Below are 13193 nucleotides of genomic sequence, written 5' to 3'. Positions count from 1 at the left end.
CAAAAATTATGATATACTGCACTCACAATGTAAAATGCATCTAAGATACACCATTAAAAGGCTCAGAGTGGATGATTTGCAGTTGTGCAATGCCAAGTTTGGCTAGAGTTTACTTCCTTTCAGAGCTGCTTTTGTTGTATTCAAAGTAGTGAAAGACCACATCCATCTAGTTTTCCGGCTGAGGCATAGATCTCATCAATCAAGCTGAAATGTCTGGTGAAAAGCACCCACAGAAACACTGAAGACAACAAAATATCGAACTGAAGACATACTCTCTCATGAGGCCAGTGGAAAACAACAGCTGTCTTTGAGAATGGTGGCAGCTTAGGAGACACAGCATGAGCCTGTCCTTTCTTCTGACTGAAATGATCGGCATCAACACTGTGTCTGACTTCTCATACAGGCTGGGATATTATGATCGACCAACTATATGAATATCAAGAGAAGCAAAAACATCACGAAGCATACAAGTGCAGGGTTAACTATAGGTCATTCAGTCACATTTGTTACTGTAAAGTGACTTGATTTATTGGCTGACGTTACAGTCTGAAGCTGATGCCCTCAGCACTAACACAAACATTCCTATTCAAGCTCAAAAAAACAACACAAATTCCCCAGAAATGTACCAGTGGAGGAGATTCCTGATGGAACTAAATATTGACTAATTTAGCCCAGGTGTAATTTAACGACATGCTACTGATTCAATGTCGAGGCTGGGTCATTTAAATGATGAATGCTTCCTGTGTGGGACTAATGATGAGTCTGTTTTTGCAGTTAAGTGAGTAGCAAAATAAGCAGAGCAAGTGGCTGAACCACTAAAACAGTGTTCCATGTTATCTGTATGTGGCCCTTAGTAAAAGGGAATTAAACATTCATCACATGCATTTATTCCTACACATGTGAGTGTAGACAGAGCTCCTTTGTGTAACATGTAGTCAAACAGAATCAACATGTAGGCCGTGACACAGAGATTTAACGGCTAAAAGTCAGCAGAGAGCAAACCTGTACAAAATGTGCAATAACCCTTTGCTTGTTTTCTGGCCAATGTGGGTCAACAAAACAAGCAGAAAACACACCATGTTGATACATTACAGCTTTCTACTATCATTACTGCATATTTATGGATCTGGTACAGAGCAACATGGCATTCATTTGGATCATATCTAAGCTCAACTGATTAATTATTATTATTAATATTATATTCTTTATTATTGGATATCTCATTTCTTCAACAAACAAGATTGATTGGGTGTGCAGGCTGAAAAACCAAAACAATGAGCTAAAGGAGGCTAAAAAAAAACTGTAGCACTGTTTTGCAGACAAGCTACAACAGGCAATTATGTAGCATTTTTGCTCAATAGATTACTTTGAATACCTGATGTTGCACTTTCTCACCGGAACATGAATAAGTGGATACTCTGTCACGTTATGTGTTTGCTAATCTTCCCAAGAGTCCAAACTAGAAGTGCTTGCTTTTGACAGTTTAACTCAAGGTTAAAAATTGCATGCATGGGGGTATTTTCAGTAATCACTAAAATTAAAACTTGTTTCGCTGGGTTAGTAAACTGTCATTTTGCAGATTTTACATAGATCACAGACAATGCGGACAGCCATGAAAATGCAGGGATCCTCTGACACATGTCCTTTATGGGAGGAATCCATTATATTAAGCAAAGTCACCCTGAAGATGACCAGGCATCCTCTCTCTTTAACATGCACACACCTAGCTTTAAGCTGTGTGGAGGATCAGACACAACATTTGTTCACAAAACCACATACTCACATCAGCACACATGCATGCTCACACACTGATGAGCAACTGATTCTCCCTGTCCTCCTGTTTCTGATGCCTGTTAACCTATAACCTTCTGCAGGAGAAACGAGTCCAAACAAGACCGTTTATGAGCTGAAATTGAGCAGCAGCACAAAGTTTACACAGTCGTGCAACTGATAGAAGCAAGAATTCTTCAATAAATGAAACTGCAAATATATTTGACTAGCAAATGTGTGCACTGTGGTACTGACAGGAGGAAAATGACAATAAACAGTTCTCCAAATAAGAGCAAAAACAATGACTCAACAGTGACATACCTCTCTGCCTTAAACATGGAAACACAGATAGTCCAAAACAAAATAAACAAGTCCAGGTGAGGGCTGATCTCTGTTGATTAAAATCTCCAAAGCAAAGGTTTCCTTTTGCAGCTACTCTCATTTATCACATCTGAACTTTCATGGGTAATAAAACCAGGTGAGAGGGTGTTTGAGCATGGTGATATCAGATGTTGTACTCAGTGAACTTGCAGTGTATAGATCATGTGTCCATGTGAAGCCTGAATGTGTGTGTGTGTGTGTGTGTGTGTCTGGTGCTCTGTGGGAGCTCAGTGTTGTTAAGCAGCCTCACTCAGCTCCACATACTTATATCTCCTGACTGGAGGTTGGGTTTGCCAGTGAAAGGTGGAGGTGGAGGAGGGATGGAATGGAATGGAAGGGAAGGGAAGGAAAGGAGTAAAGGAGGGAGTGAAAGAGGAAAGGGGGCAACATAAGCTAAGAAGGTTGAGGGGTGGAATGGGGGGTGGGTCACTTTTCTATGTGGGTCAGAGAAGTCTAAGGAAAAACAGAGGAGGCAGTTAAAACCTCAACAGATAATTCATACGCACACAAACAAAAACAGTAATTGACACTGAATAATATTGAGCCTACCTATTATCTCTCTATAAAATGTCAGAGATTATTCAATATGTCAAATGAGTGCTGGCTCACTCCCAAGTTATAAGAACTTTAATTTGTGGTCATTCTAATGTTTAATACAGAACAATAGGGAGAATAAAAAAGAGAGTCTTATGAGCACCACAGGTTAAACTAGGTTAGATGGCAATATTGCAAGACACCAGGAAATTAGAACACATACGCCATAAGAGTTAAACTGAGATAGTTGACTGCTTTATTCAAATACCAGCTCCTCCTCTCAGAGTAAACATCCCACCTCAGTGTGGAAGAACCAGTTAGTGGATGCTAACAGGCCTGTGAAAGGGCCAACTGCTCAATGGCCTGAGGATTTAAGGAAGAGGGGGAGGTAATCAGTCTGTGTCTGTTTTAAATGGTTAACCCACAGGGCGACTCCACCCACTGTGCACACACCAACATGCCTGCACACACACTCAAATATCCTCATATGTATAAACATGAAAACCCACAACACACCAAAATGTACCTGCATTCCCCCACAAACACACGGCAACCTTCAAATAAATAAAAACAATTGTCAATCATCCATCACTTGGGATCACATACAGTTGGTAAGAGAATTAGATCAACATGTCCAGACTCTAACAGGTCCCTATCATCCACTATTAAGAGCATTTCAATCTAACACAATCTACAATCCACAAACCATTTGAGTAATTTATCAAGCAAAAATGCTTCAAACCAGCGTATATTAATCCATGTTTCAGGTTTTGGTCAAACAAACATTTTATGGCATTACTTTGAGCTTAGGAAAACTGTGACTGGCATTTTTCACAGTTTCTTACATCTCAAACTGTTATTAAATCTACTATCTAAACATGTCAGCTATCAGAGCATCAGAAAATCCTAATAAAATACATTTTGTTCTGTCTTGTCTCTGACCCAGGCAGGATATTAAATGGCTCTGCTCACCTGTTCACATCACTCACATGTCCAGGTGTATCTGTGACTTGGTCTTTGTCTGCTTAACAGACCTTTAAGTACCTCAAGAACACTTAGCTCCCTTGACTGGTAAAGCTGCCTCAGGGCTGGTGAATCAGTACAACCGCATCAGGGCCAGAGGAAGTAATTCCCACTCCAGAGAGAGAGAAAGAGAGAGAGAGAGAGAGAGAGAGAGAGGAGAGAGAGAGAGAGAGAGAGAGAGAGAGAGAGAGAGAGAGAGAGAGGGGGAGAGAGAGAGATGCATGTTTTTCTATGACTTTCTGAGCTGACCACAAAGGATCTGTTCTACATTTCCTTTCATCCATTTCCAGATCCTGATATCTCTTTCTCTGACATTTTGATGCCATCTCAGGGCAAGTTGGTGCCGATTACAGCTTTATCTGATAACAATGATGACAACAGAAGTTTAAATTGCACTGTGTGATAGCCAAAATATGCAAGGGGCCTGTTAGAACATGGACAATGGATTTGAGCAAGCAAATAAACAGGTTATCAGCATATCAGTGCTTCTGCATCTGCAGACACTGAGAGATCAGATACTTGTGGGATCTATACAGAATTAAAGTTGCTTAGGCTACTGAACCTAAACCGAGGGATGTCACCCAACATTTGGTCTGTGAAGAAGGAACACTACTGCCCTCTACTGATTTCACATGAATCGCAAAAAAATACAGTTTAATAGCACTGATTCCCTCTTGTTTTTGTTTTGCTTCACTTGCTAATTATACACATGGTGTTGTCACAACAGCAGCCCACACTATAAAAGTAAAACTATTTTCATATTTAAGACAGAACTTTTCAAATAAGTTCTAAATTAAAAAGAGTATTCATTTTCTCACATGTTTTTTATGCATTAGTGCAAGTTACTAAGACTTTAAGTATAGGCACAGTATATGAAATGCTGGATTTGCTATTTAATGATGCTAACAACCATTTCTACTGTCCAAAACTACAAATACAAATGCATTATCCATTATTACTTTGCTCATTTGTTTTCTCCGGTTTCGTCCCACAGTCCAAAAACATACAGATTTGGGTATTAGGAAAATTGAGCGCGTAGGTGTGAGTGTGAGAGTGGATGGTTGGTTGTCTCTATGTGGACCTGTACCCCACTTTCACCCTGTGTCAGCTGGGAGTGGCACCAGCGCCCCCCACAACCCTCATGTGAAGGATAAAGCGGTAGAAGAAGGATGGATGAAGTATGGAATCTCAAAGTGTGTGTACATTGGATCAGAGTAACACAGGTCATATTACAGAAAAGCAAATATAAAATAAATAAATAAATAAAAGTAGTGTGTAAAATGTATTAACATCATGTTGTATAAGTTGCAGCTGAATATATCCCTCACCTTACCTCAGTTAGCATCAAAACTCAAAGGATGTTATGTTTGTTCATTGCGGACTCTTGTAAAAACATGGTGGTCCAATTAAAAACAACAATTTATACAATCAGATGATTGTAGACGTAATTACTTCCAAAACAAACATCATTTCACATACATTTTACACACTGGACCTTTAAATACCAAGTTTGCTGAATGTCTTTTTTTGTAAAACAGCTCATTTCTAGGGCCACAATTAACTATAGCTAATTTTTCTTAAATCAATAAAGTTATATTGCTTTTTGATAGTTAGTTTTATAAGATTGAAAACATAATACAGTATTTATAACAAGTTCTCTGAGCTGAAGGTGAAGTCATTTTCTGTCAACCTCCAGTGTAATCCACTTACCCACTGGGGACATCATCAGTGCGAGCAGCATTCTTGCTCAACACGTCTCCATCGCTCATGTATCCAGTGACCTCCATGGCGATTCCTTCAAGGTCAATGTCCTCCCCAGCTCTGTCTCCAATGTCCATGCTACAAAGTGCCCCTCCTCTGCCGGCCAGCTGCCGCCGAAGGTGCCCGGGGTACAGGTACCGTCCTCCCTGGCTGCCAACCACCCGTCCACCGTAGCCGTTCCCCATCGAGGGGGCGTCGCCTGCCTGCATACGAGGGCTGGACTGGCCCAGTCGCCATGAAGACAAGGAGGGTCGGGAAGAAGTGAGACTGAGGATGCTCCGACCCCCACTGCTGTTGTTGCTGCCATTACCACTACTGCCACCACTGCTGATGTCTGTGGTGACGCTGCCGTCAAAGGTGGTTTCCAAGGTGCTGATTAGAGAGAACGCAGAGGTGATATAAGGTTACATAAGGTCTCATTTAAAACTTAGTTTGAATAGTAGTAATTCTAAATTCTGAATACTACTGTGAACTATTTTAGTGGCTGGCTCAATGACACAATTAAATATTAGCCTGTAGAATTAAAGAATTCTTTTATCATGCTTTTGACATTGGTTTCTTTTATTTTGGTTGCAGTGTTTTCCAAAAATCAGATTTTTTTATATAGTAAATAAAACTAACAGACTGCGTATGAAAAATGTAAACGAACAATATGAGAGATTCAACCAAAAACTGAATCATAGGAAATATCCCTTACAACAGATCCTCAACTGAATCTGACCAGCTGGGTCAGTGTTGAGACTGACAACCATAGCTGAGGTCAAGGGAACACGATTAGAGCTAAACCTGAATGGACAACAACAACATGAAAGATATGCACTGCAATCGAAGTGGAATCAAGCCAAAGGACAATGAGACGGCAACAAGAGGGAATAGTTGTTAACCTAAACCTAATTCCACCAGTTAGCCTGATTTAGCCTGTTTACCACTCAGCCATTGTAAGGCTTCACACTTTGATGAACAGTAGAGCTCTGTTTTATACTGGGATGTGCTTCAAACCCTTCTTTGTGAACAATGCTGACTCAACAGGGTGATCAGAATATCCTTCTAAAAACACTACCATATTTTTTAGCTGGTTAGTTACCATATTCTCAATTTACTATTTCTTCCAAGATGATCTTTATAAGACTGTGAAGTGTACATATATTGTACTATGTATACTGAATATTTTCCTGTTACTATCATTTTCATATCTTGAATGATATTGAACAGCTACTGCATATTATTGATACAATCAATATGGTATCAATTGCATATTCAAGATTTTGATTGAAAAAAATAAAAAATTACAAATTAAAAAAAACTTCTTCTTCTTCCAAAGGTGTATTTAATGAATACTTACCTCAACAACCCTCTATGAACTGAGTCTCTGAGGAATGGTTTCAACTTTCTATAAAATGAATCCATTTTATTTTACCTGTGTGTGACCTGAGTTCCTCGCAGGCTGGACATGGTCTCTTCCAGGTTTTGCCGCAGGTCTGCTATGTTTTTGACAGTTCGTAACCGCCTCGTCTCTGGGTCTTCACCTGAGTTAACACCCCCACCTGCCAAAAAAAACAAACTCACTCAGAAATATTTAACAGAATCATTAGATTAAAGTTAGTTACTTTACATTGTAACTGATTTGCATACCTGAAAGGTCCTCGATGGAGGGCTGGCTGGTCTTGGTAAAGGAAACGTCTCCACCTCTTCCTCCTGAGCCGGACTCAGTGTTCGCGCTTCCCTCCCCTTCTGTTTGGGATCTGGGGAAATATTGTAAGTGATCACAGTGCTAAAAGAATCGATTCAAAATGATTGTACATTTAGAGGGAAACAAATTGTTAGCAAATTGTCACGAAAGACCAATAAACCTGATTAAGAATTAAATCCGCTGTGCTTCAAGTCTTGTGACCAGGGTCCAAAATGAGCTGAGCTAAGCCCCAAATGCCAGTAAAGTTTATCTTTGAAGGATAAAATCAATACAGTTCAGCCGCTGCACTGGCTGGTACCTTTTGGAGTTGATATTGACATTTGAATGTGTTGGAAATGCTGCTTTTGGTCTTTGCCTGATCCCAGACTTTGGCCTTGTTAATTGCTGTACTCACAGAGTGCAAGTCAGTAAGAGCCACAGACTGCCACATTGTAGCTTATTAGTCTTTTGCAGGTGAGAGAATAATCAGATTTGCTGTTTCTGACAGGCAGAGGAGGTATATCCTGTAGCTAATGATGAGGTGTGGTGGTTAGCAACAGGTCAGAATGTACAGGAGGGGAAAGGGCAGAGATGCAGGAAGTGTCTTGAGGCTAATGAGTGGTTGTTAGAAAAGAGTCATTGAGAGGCAGAGGGAGCTCCTTCCTTATCACACTGGGATGAGGACAGAGGTCAGAGGCACACTACATCCACACATATTTGCCCAGACTCTGAGAACAGTCAGGCAAATAACACACTCTGCACTTAAACACAAACAAACACAGATGTGACATTCCTAGCTAACAAGTCACAGATGATTTTCAGATTCTGTATTTTCAGATGCTGCCAGAGAATAAATCATAACGTGATGACTGAATAAATGTTTTCACATGACTTTGACTCGTACAGAGTAAAACACACAATATATGGTCTACAGAGTTATACAGGGTGCTATAGTGGTTGCTAAAAACTTAGCTTAAACAACAAACAACATTGTTTTGTCTTTTACACACACTCACATGTGTTATATCTCTTGCAATGCAGTGTATTTAAATCTGATCTGGATATTAATCTAGATGTCCATGGGCTTGCATGATCTTCATTCTGTTAAATTTGTTTTTGTTCTTTTTGATATTAGTATGTTTTATTACTATTTGCATATTTTCCCATCAATGTTATGGTTACTGTCTGGTACTGTTGCATTTGTGTGACATATACAGGTGAAACTAAAGCTGAAATAGTATACCACTGTAATAGGAATCACAACAAGTGTGTGTGTGGAATGTGTAAACTCACCTGTACATGAAAGGTGCGACGGTGGCCATGTTGGGGTGGCTGTGGTGCTGTTGAGTCTGAGGTAGCTGCACACTGACTGTGTTACTGGCTGTGCTCTGTGTGGTGCCGCCTCCTGCTGGGGTAGTGCTGGTCTTGCCCTCTGTGGAGGCCAGGCTGGAGGTAGAGCTAGAGTGTCTGCTGTCCCTGTCTCTGTCCAGAGGTCCGCGGTGCATGGCGAGGCCCCCTCCTAACCGCATGCTCCGAGGCCTCTCCCCTGACTCCTTCACTGAGGAAGCCTTACCCCCAACTCCTGGGGCTTTGCCTCCTGGCTTTGGTATTCCACTCAGTGCAGGTGTGGAATTCTCCTTTTTAACCACTTTACCCCCCTTGGGAATGAAACTGGCAATTTTAGATGCCCTTTTGTTCAAGCTCTCGGCATCTACAGCAACAGGTGTTACTTCCTCCTTCGTGTCATCTCCCCTGAGCTCTGTCCTGTCGGGGACTGAGATGCGTTTTCCCACCTCTTTCCCTCTTTCCTTCTCTTTGCCCTTGTCCTTGTCTTTCTCTGGGCCTTTTACAGAGCCCTTCTTAGCAGTTAAAGCTCTGCTAAAAGTGCGCTGGGCAATGCCCCTCAGGGCAATTTTGGGGCTGCTGGCAGTTATGGAGACAGTGGTACCTGCTGTGGGAGTTGCTCCAGATGCTAAAACATTGCTGGTTCCATTCATTGCTGGCCTGACATTACCATCGACCTCTTCCAATGACTCAGTGTTGGAGGCAGTCTCCACTCTGTCCACCTGCCCTGCTCCAAGCAGCCTAGCTGGGGCAGTGTTGTCAGTCTGGGCACCAACTCCATTTGAGGAGGTGGAAGATTTGGAGCCACCTTTACTGTTGAAGAGCTTAAGCTTCTCCAGCATTGACTTCTGCGTGACAACCTTGGGAGGAGCTTCAGTTACTCCTGCAGCTTTACAGAAAGTATCTTTCTCCTGCTTGATGGTCTGTAGGGCAGATGTGGAGGTGCTGGTGGAGGAGTGAGGAGTCGAGGTGTGCTTGGAGCTCATTGACTTGCTCCTCCATGGCTTGCTGTTGCTATTTGGCTGGGGAATGGCTGTGGATGAGGAGGAGGATATCGGAGGAATTAGGGTGGAGGTAGCAGTGGGGATGCTGGCGGATGAGTAGACAGTCACCGCAGACGACAGAGCATGCTCAGTCATCACTGAAGGCTGTGTGGTCATATCCTCTGAGGAATCTGCACCAGAAGAAAAAAAGAAATTTTACTAAGCAATGAGTTACGATCAGTGTTGATTTTGGCACCCATTCTAGATTTAGTCTTAGTTTGAGTCTTTTGGACTAAAACGCTGATTAGTTTTAGTCACATTTTAGTCATTTCTATATGTGATAGTTTTAGTCACGTTTTAGTCATTTCTATATGTGATAGTTTTAGTCATATGTTAGTAATTTCTATATTTGATAGTTTTAGTCACGTTTAGTCATTTCTATATGTGATAGTTTTAGTCAAATTTTAGTCATTTCTATATGTGATAGTTTTAGTCATATGTTAGTCATTTCTTTATGTGATAGTTTAATCACGTTTTAGTCATTTCTATATGTTATAGTTTTAGTCACGTTTTAGTCATTTCTATATGTGATAGTTTTAGTCATATTTTAGTCATTTCTAAATGTGATGGTTTTAGTCACGTTTTAGTCATTTCTATATATGAGTTTTAGTCATATTTTAGTCATTTCTAAATGTGATAGTTTTAGTCACATTTTAGTCATTTCTATATATGAGTTTTAGTCATATTTTAGTCATTTCTATATGTGATAGTTTTAGTCACATTTTAGTCATTTCTATATGTGATAGTTTTAGTCAAATTTTAGTCATTTCTATATGTGATAGTTTTAGTCACGTTTTAGTCATTTCTATATGTGATAGTTTTAGTCACGTTTTAGTCATTTCTATGTGATAGTTTTAGTTTAGTCATTTCTATATGTGATAGTTTTAGTCATATTTTAGTTATTTCTATATGTGATAGTTTTAGTCACGTTTTAGTCATTTCTATATGTGATAGTTTTAGTCACATTTTAGTAATTTCTATATGTGATAGTTTTAGTCACGTTTTAGTCATTTCTATATGTGATAGTTTTAGTCACGTTTTAGTCATTTCTATATGTGATGGTTTCAGTCACGTTTTAGTCATTTCTATATGTGATGGTTTTAGTCTACGAAAACTCAAAAAAGTATTAGTCAGTTTTAGTTTTTTGTACAAGTATAGTCTTTTAACAAATCCATTTAGGTCAATAAGTATTGGTGATTACTGCTGGGCAGAAACCGTTAATCTCCATATTTCCACTTTTCAACAGTTTTCCCGCCTGCCCCCGGCGAGACTCTCGATTGGAGCAGAAGTCATTTTTAGGTTTTGATTGACAGATTACGTGCACAATAAGCAGAAATATTGTGCACTCTGAACGTCTGACAAACCACACACTGACATTTAAGTCCATTCCAGTCTCTTCAACGAAAACTCACACACGTCTCATCATGTTTCCGTCATCAAACATGAGATGTTCATCTCGTCACCGTCTCGTTATTGTCATGAAAAAAAGGGGTGTCAACAAAATAATTTCGCCATCGTCATCATTGACGAAAACAACACTGATTACGATGATGCAGAAGCAAAAAGAGTTAAGCAGAAGGGAAGAGAAACAAGATGGTGAGGGTGAGTCTTTGACCCCACACAAAGTCACCTTATAAGGGCCTGGAGGTGGTTTGTGTTGATACAGCCAAACATGTCATTACCTTGCTGTGGGCTAGCCACCAAAACTGTTCAAAACCCCTGAGCACTAACAATGAGAGGAACCCATCACACACTGTTTATAAAAACAATGAGGAGCAGGCTCAAGTGCTTTAAAGTCTTGCCAAGCAGGTCAAGTCAAGAAGCAGTGCTGTTGCACTTGTAAGGCTTGGACTTATATGGACTTCTTTGGTCAGCATCTCTCAGCTTTAAGAAACACTGTGTGGTTTCATATAGTGACAAGTACCTAGTTCCTTTACGATAACATTAATGAAAAGCTTGAAATTACAGTTGAACATTAAGTCTTATTCCAGTCCCAGTTTCCAGAACAACTTACAAAGGAGAGAAGAATTCAAGGGAGCAAAAGCTGGAATTTCTGTTCTTAATCACTCCTCTTGCTGTGAAAACTAGAGTATCCTGAATGTAACTCAGTGCTTCAGACGAGTATTAAATATTCCAATATCAGCGGATTTGGCCAGTGAGATAAAGTCTGTACAGGGAACACAGGGAATAGATGTAGTTGCTTTAGTCATATCTTAAAGTTATTTTTTTCTCAAGACAAAATTCACATTACACTTTTTCTGTTGGCTGTACATATTTGTGACCCTGATTTTCTATTTTTCCTCTGTTAAAATTCATCCAGGAAGACTGAACCAAGTGAGAACTAGTGATCGACAACAATTCTGTTCTGGATAATGTTTCTTGTCCTTCAAAGAGAAATTTGTTCTGCAGTTTGTGGAACAAAAACAATAAAGACAATTTAAAAACACAATAACAAGAACAAAAGACAAATTAGACATGCACAGCCAAACCAAACTTGACTTTCCTATGTTTCCTATATGGATCAACATAGAAACAATAAAACAGCAAATCAATGAAACTGTGCAAGCTCAAGAATTGTGCAACTTGATAGTGGTAATTGCAGATGAAATGGAAGGATTTTTTTTTTTTAAGTTTTTTTAAAGAAATTAAGAGCTCAACTCTGTGAAATGTCCAGTGACACTTTTAAGTGGGGTGGGAATCACGATACGATACACAATACATAGTCCACGATACCAATAATATCACAATACAATAAGTCTGTGATAATAAATATATTGCAAGACAATCATAATAGCAATACATCACAATATCTGTCTAACTGTAGAAAACAGAATGTACAAAATGAAAAGTTAAAGTGCAGGTTTTCTCTATTTATTCACAACATAGAGAACAACGTGCATAAAGTCTATGTCTTGAACTTGGATGGGACATCTCTTAAAGTAGCTTTCTCCACAATTATCCCATTGTAATCTCCCCCTTTTGGCCAGGTAACTTCTGCCCAAGTTTCCCTCATTCATTTGAGCAGCACCACTGTGAGGAGACATGAAGTAGCAACATCCGCCAAATGAAACTGGCTGAGACTTGGAGTTTAATGTAGCTACATAATTTGTGAATTAAAATATCGATATTTGCACTGTGGTATCGATTATTGTATTGCACGAGAAAGGACGACAACATCGCTATTTTGACCCACCCCTAATATCAACTACATTCACTCAATTTATGTAATTCATGTTGTCTATTTTAGTTGAAACTTGGGCAGTATATTCAACCCATGTGTTAAGCACTTTCTCATATGGCTGCCCAGTTCATTTTAATAGAACTTTAATAGCATCTTTCTATAGAATATAAACACCTGCTATCCTCCTCTTATTTCTCTCCCTGGCTAGCATTTACCAAGCACAGCTTGAAACAATGCAACCATTAGAACGTGACTCTGGCCCAATTAGCCGAAGTAGCTAAATGAGATTATGAGGCAGGCAGAGAAAATGAGTGAAGCTTTGGTGTGGGTCAGCAGGAAGTCTGTGCTATCTGTGAAATGGGTCAACTTTGACTCTGGGTCAGAAAAGAACTACAGGACATGAACAGGTCTTGGACATTGGAACAGATGACCGTCCACAGTAATGTGCATTGACACACTTCAATTGGATTGAAAAGGTTGAAGGAAA

The 13193-nt window shown here is 39.8% G+C and overlaps 1 protein-coding gene across 7 annotated transcripts in view; it reads right to left on the bottom strand.

The window, feature by feature from the left end:
* nav2a (neuron navigator 2a) overlaps positions 1-13193 on the bottom strand; it is a 91697-nt gene that overhangs the window by 35853 nt on the left and 42651 nt on the right. For all 7 annotated transcript variants that reach the window (XM_044031180.1, XM_044031182.1, XM_044031179.1 and 4 more), the window contains 4 exons: positions 8432-9656; positions 7102-7211; positions 6887-7013; positions 5419-5841 (listed from right to left, as the gene is read on the bottom strand). In XM_044031180.1, the coding sequence (XP_043887115.1) occupies positions 5419-5841; positions 6887-7013; positions 7102-7211; positions 8432-9656 (1885 nt within the window). The remainder of the gene's footprint in view (positions 1-5418; positions 5842-6886; positions 7014-7101; positions 7212-8431; positions 9657-13193) is intronic.

The sequence above is a fragment of the Solea senegalensis genome, linkage group LG7 (assembly GCF_019176455.1).
Source record: "Solea senegalensis isolate Sse05_10M linkage group LG7, IFAPA_SoseM_1, whole genome shotgun sequence".
Classification (NCBI taxonomy): Eukaryota; Metazoa; Chordata; class Actinopteri; order Pleuronectiformes; family Soleidae; genus Solea; species Solea senegalensis.
Note: the sequence above shows the minus strand (reverse complement) of the source record. Positions and strands in the feature narration are given on the sequence as shown.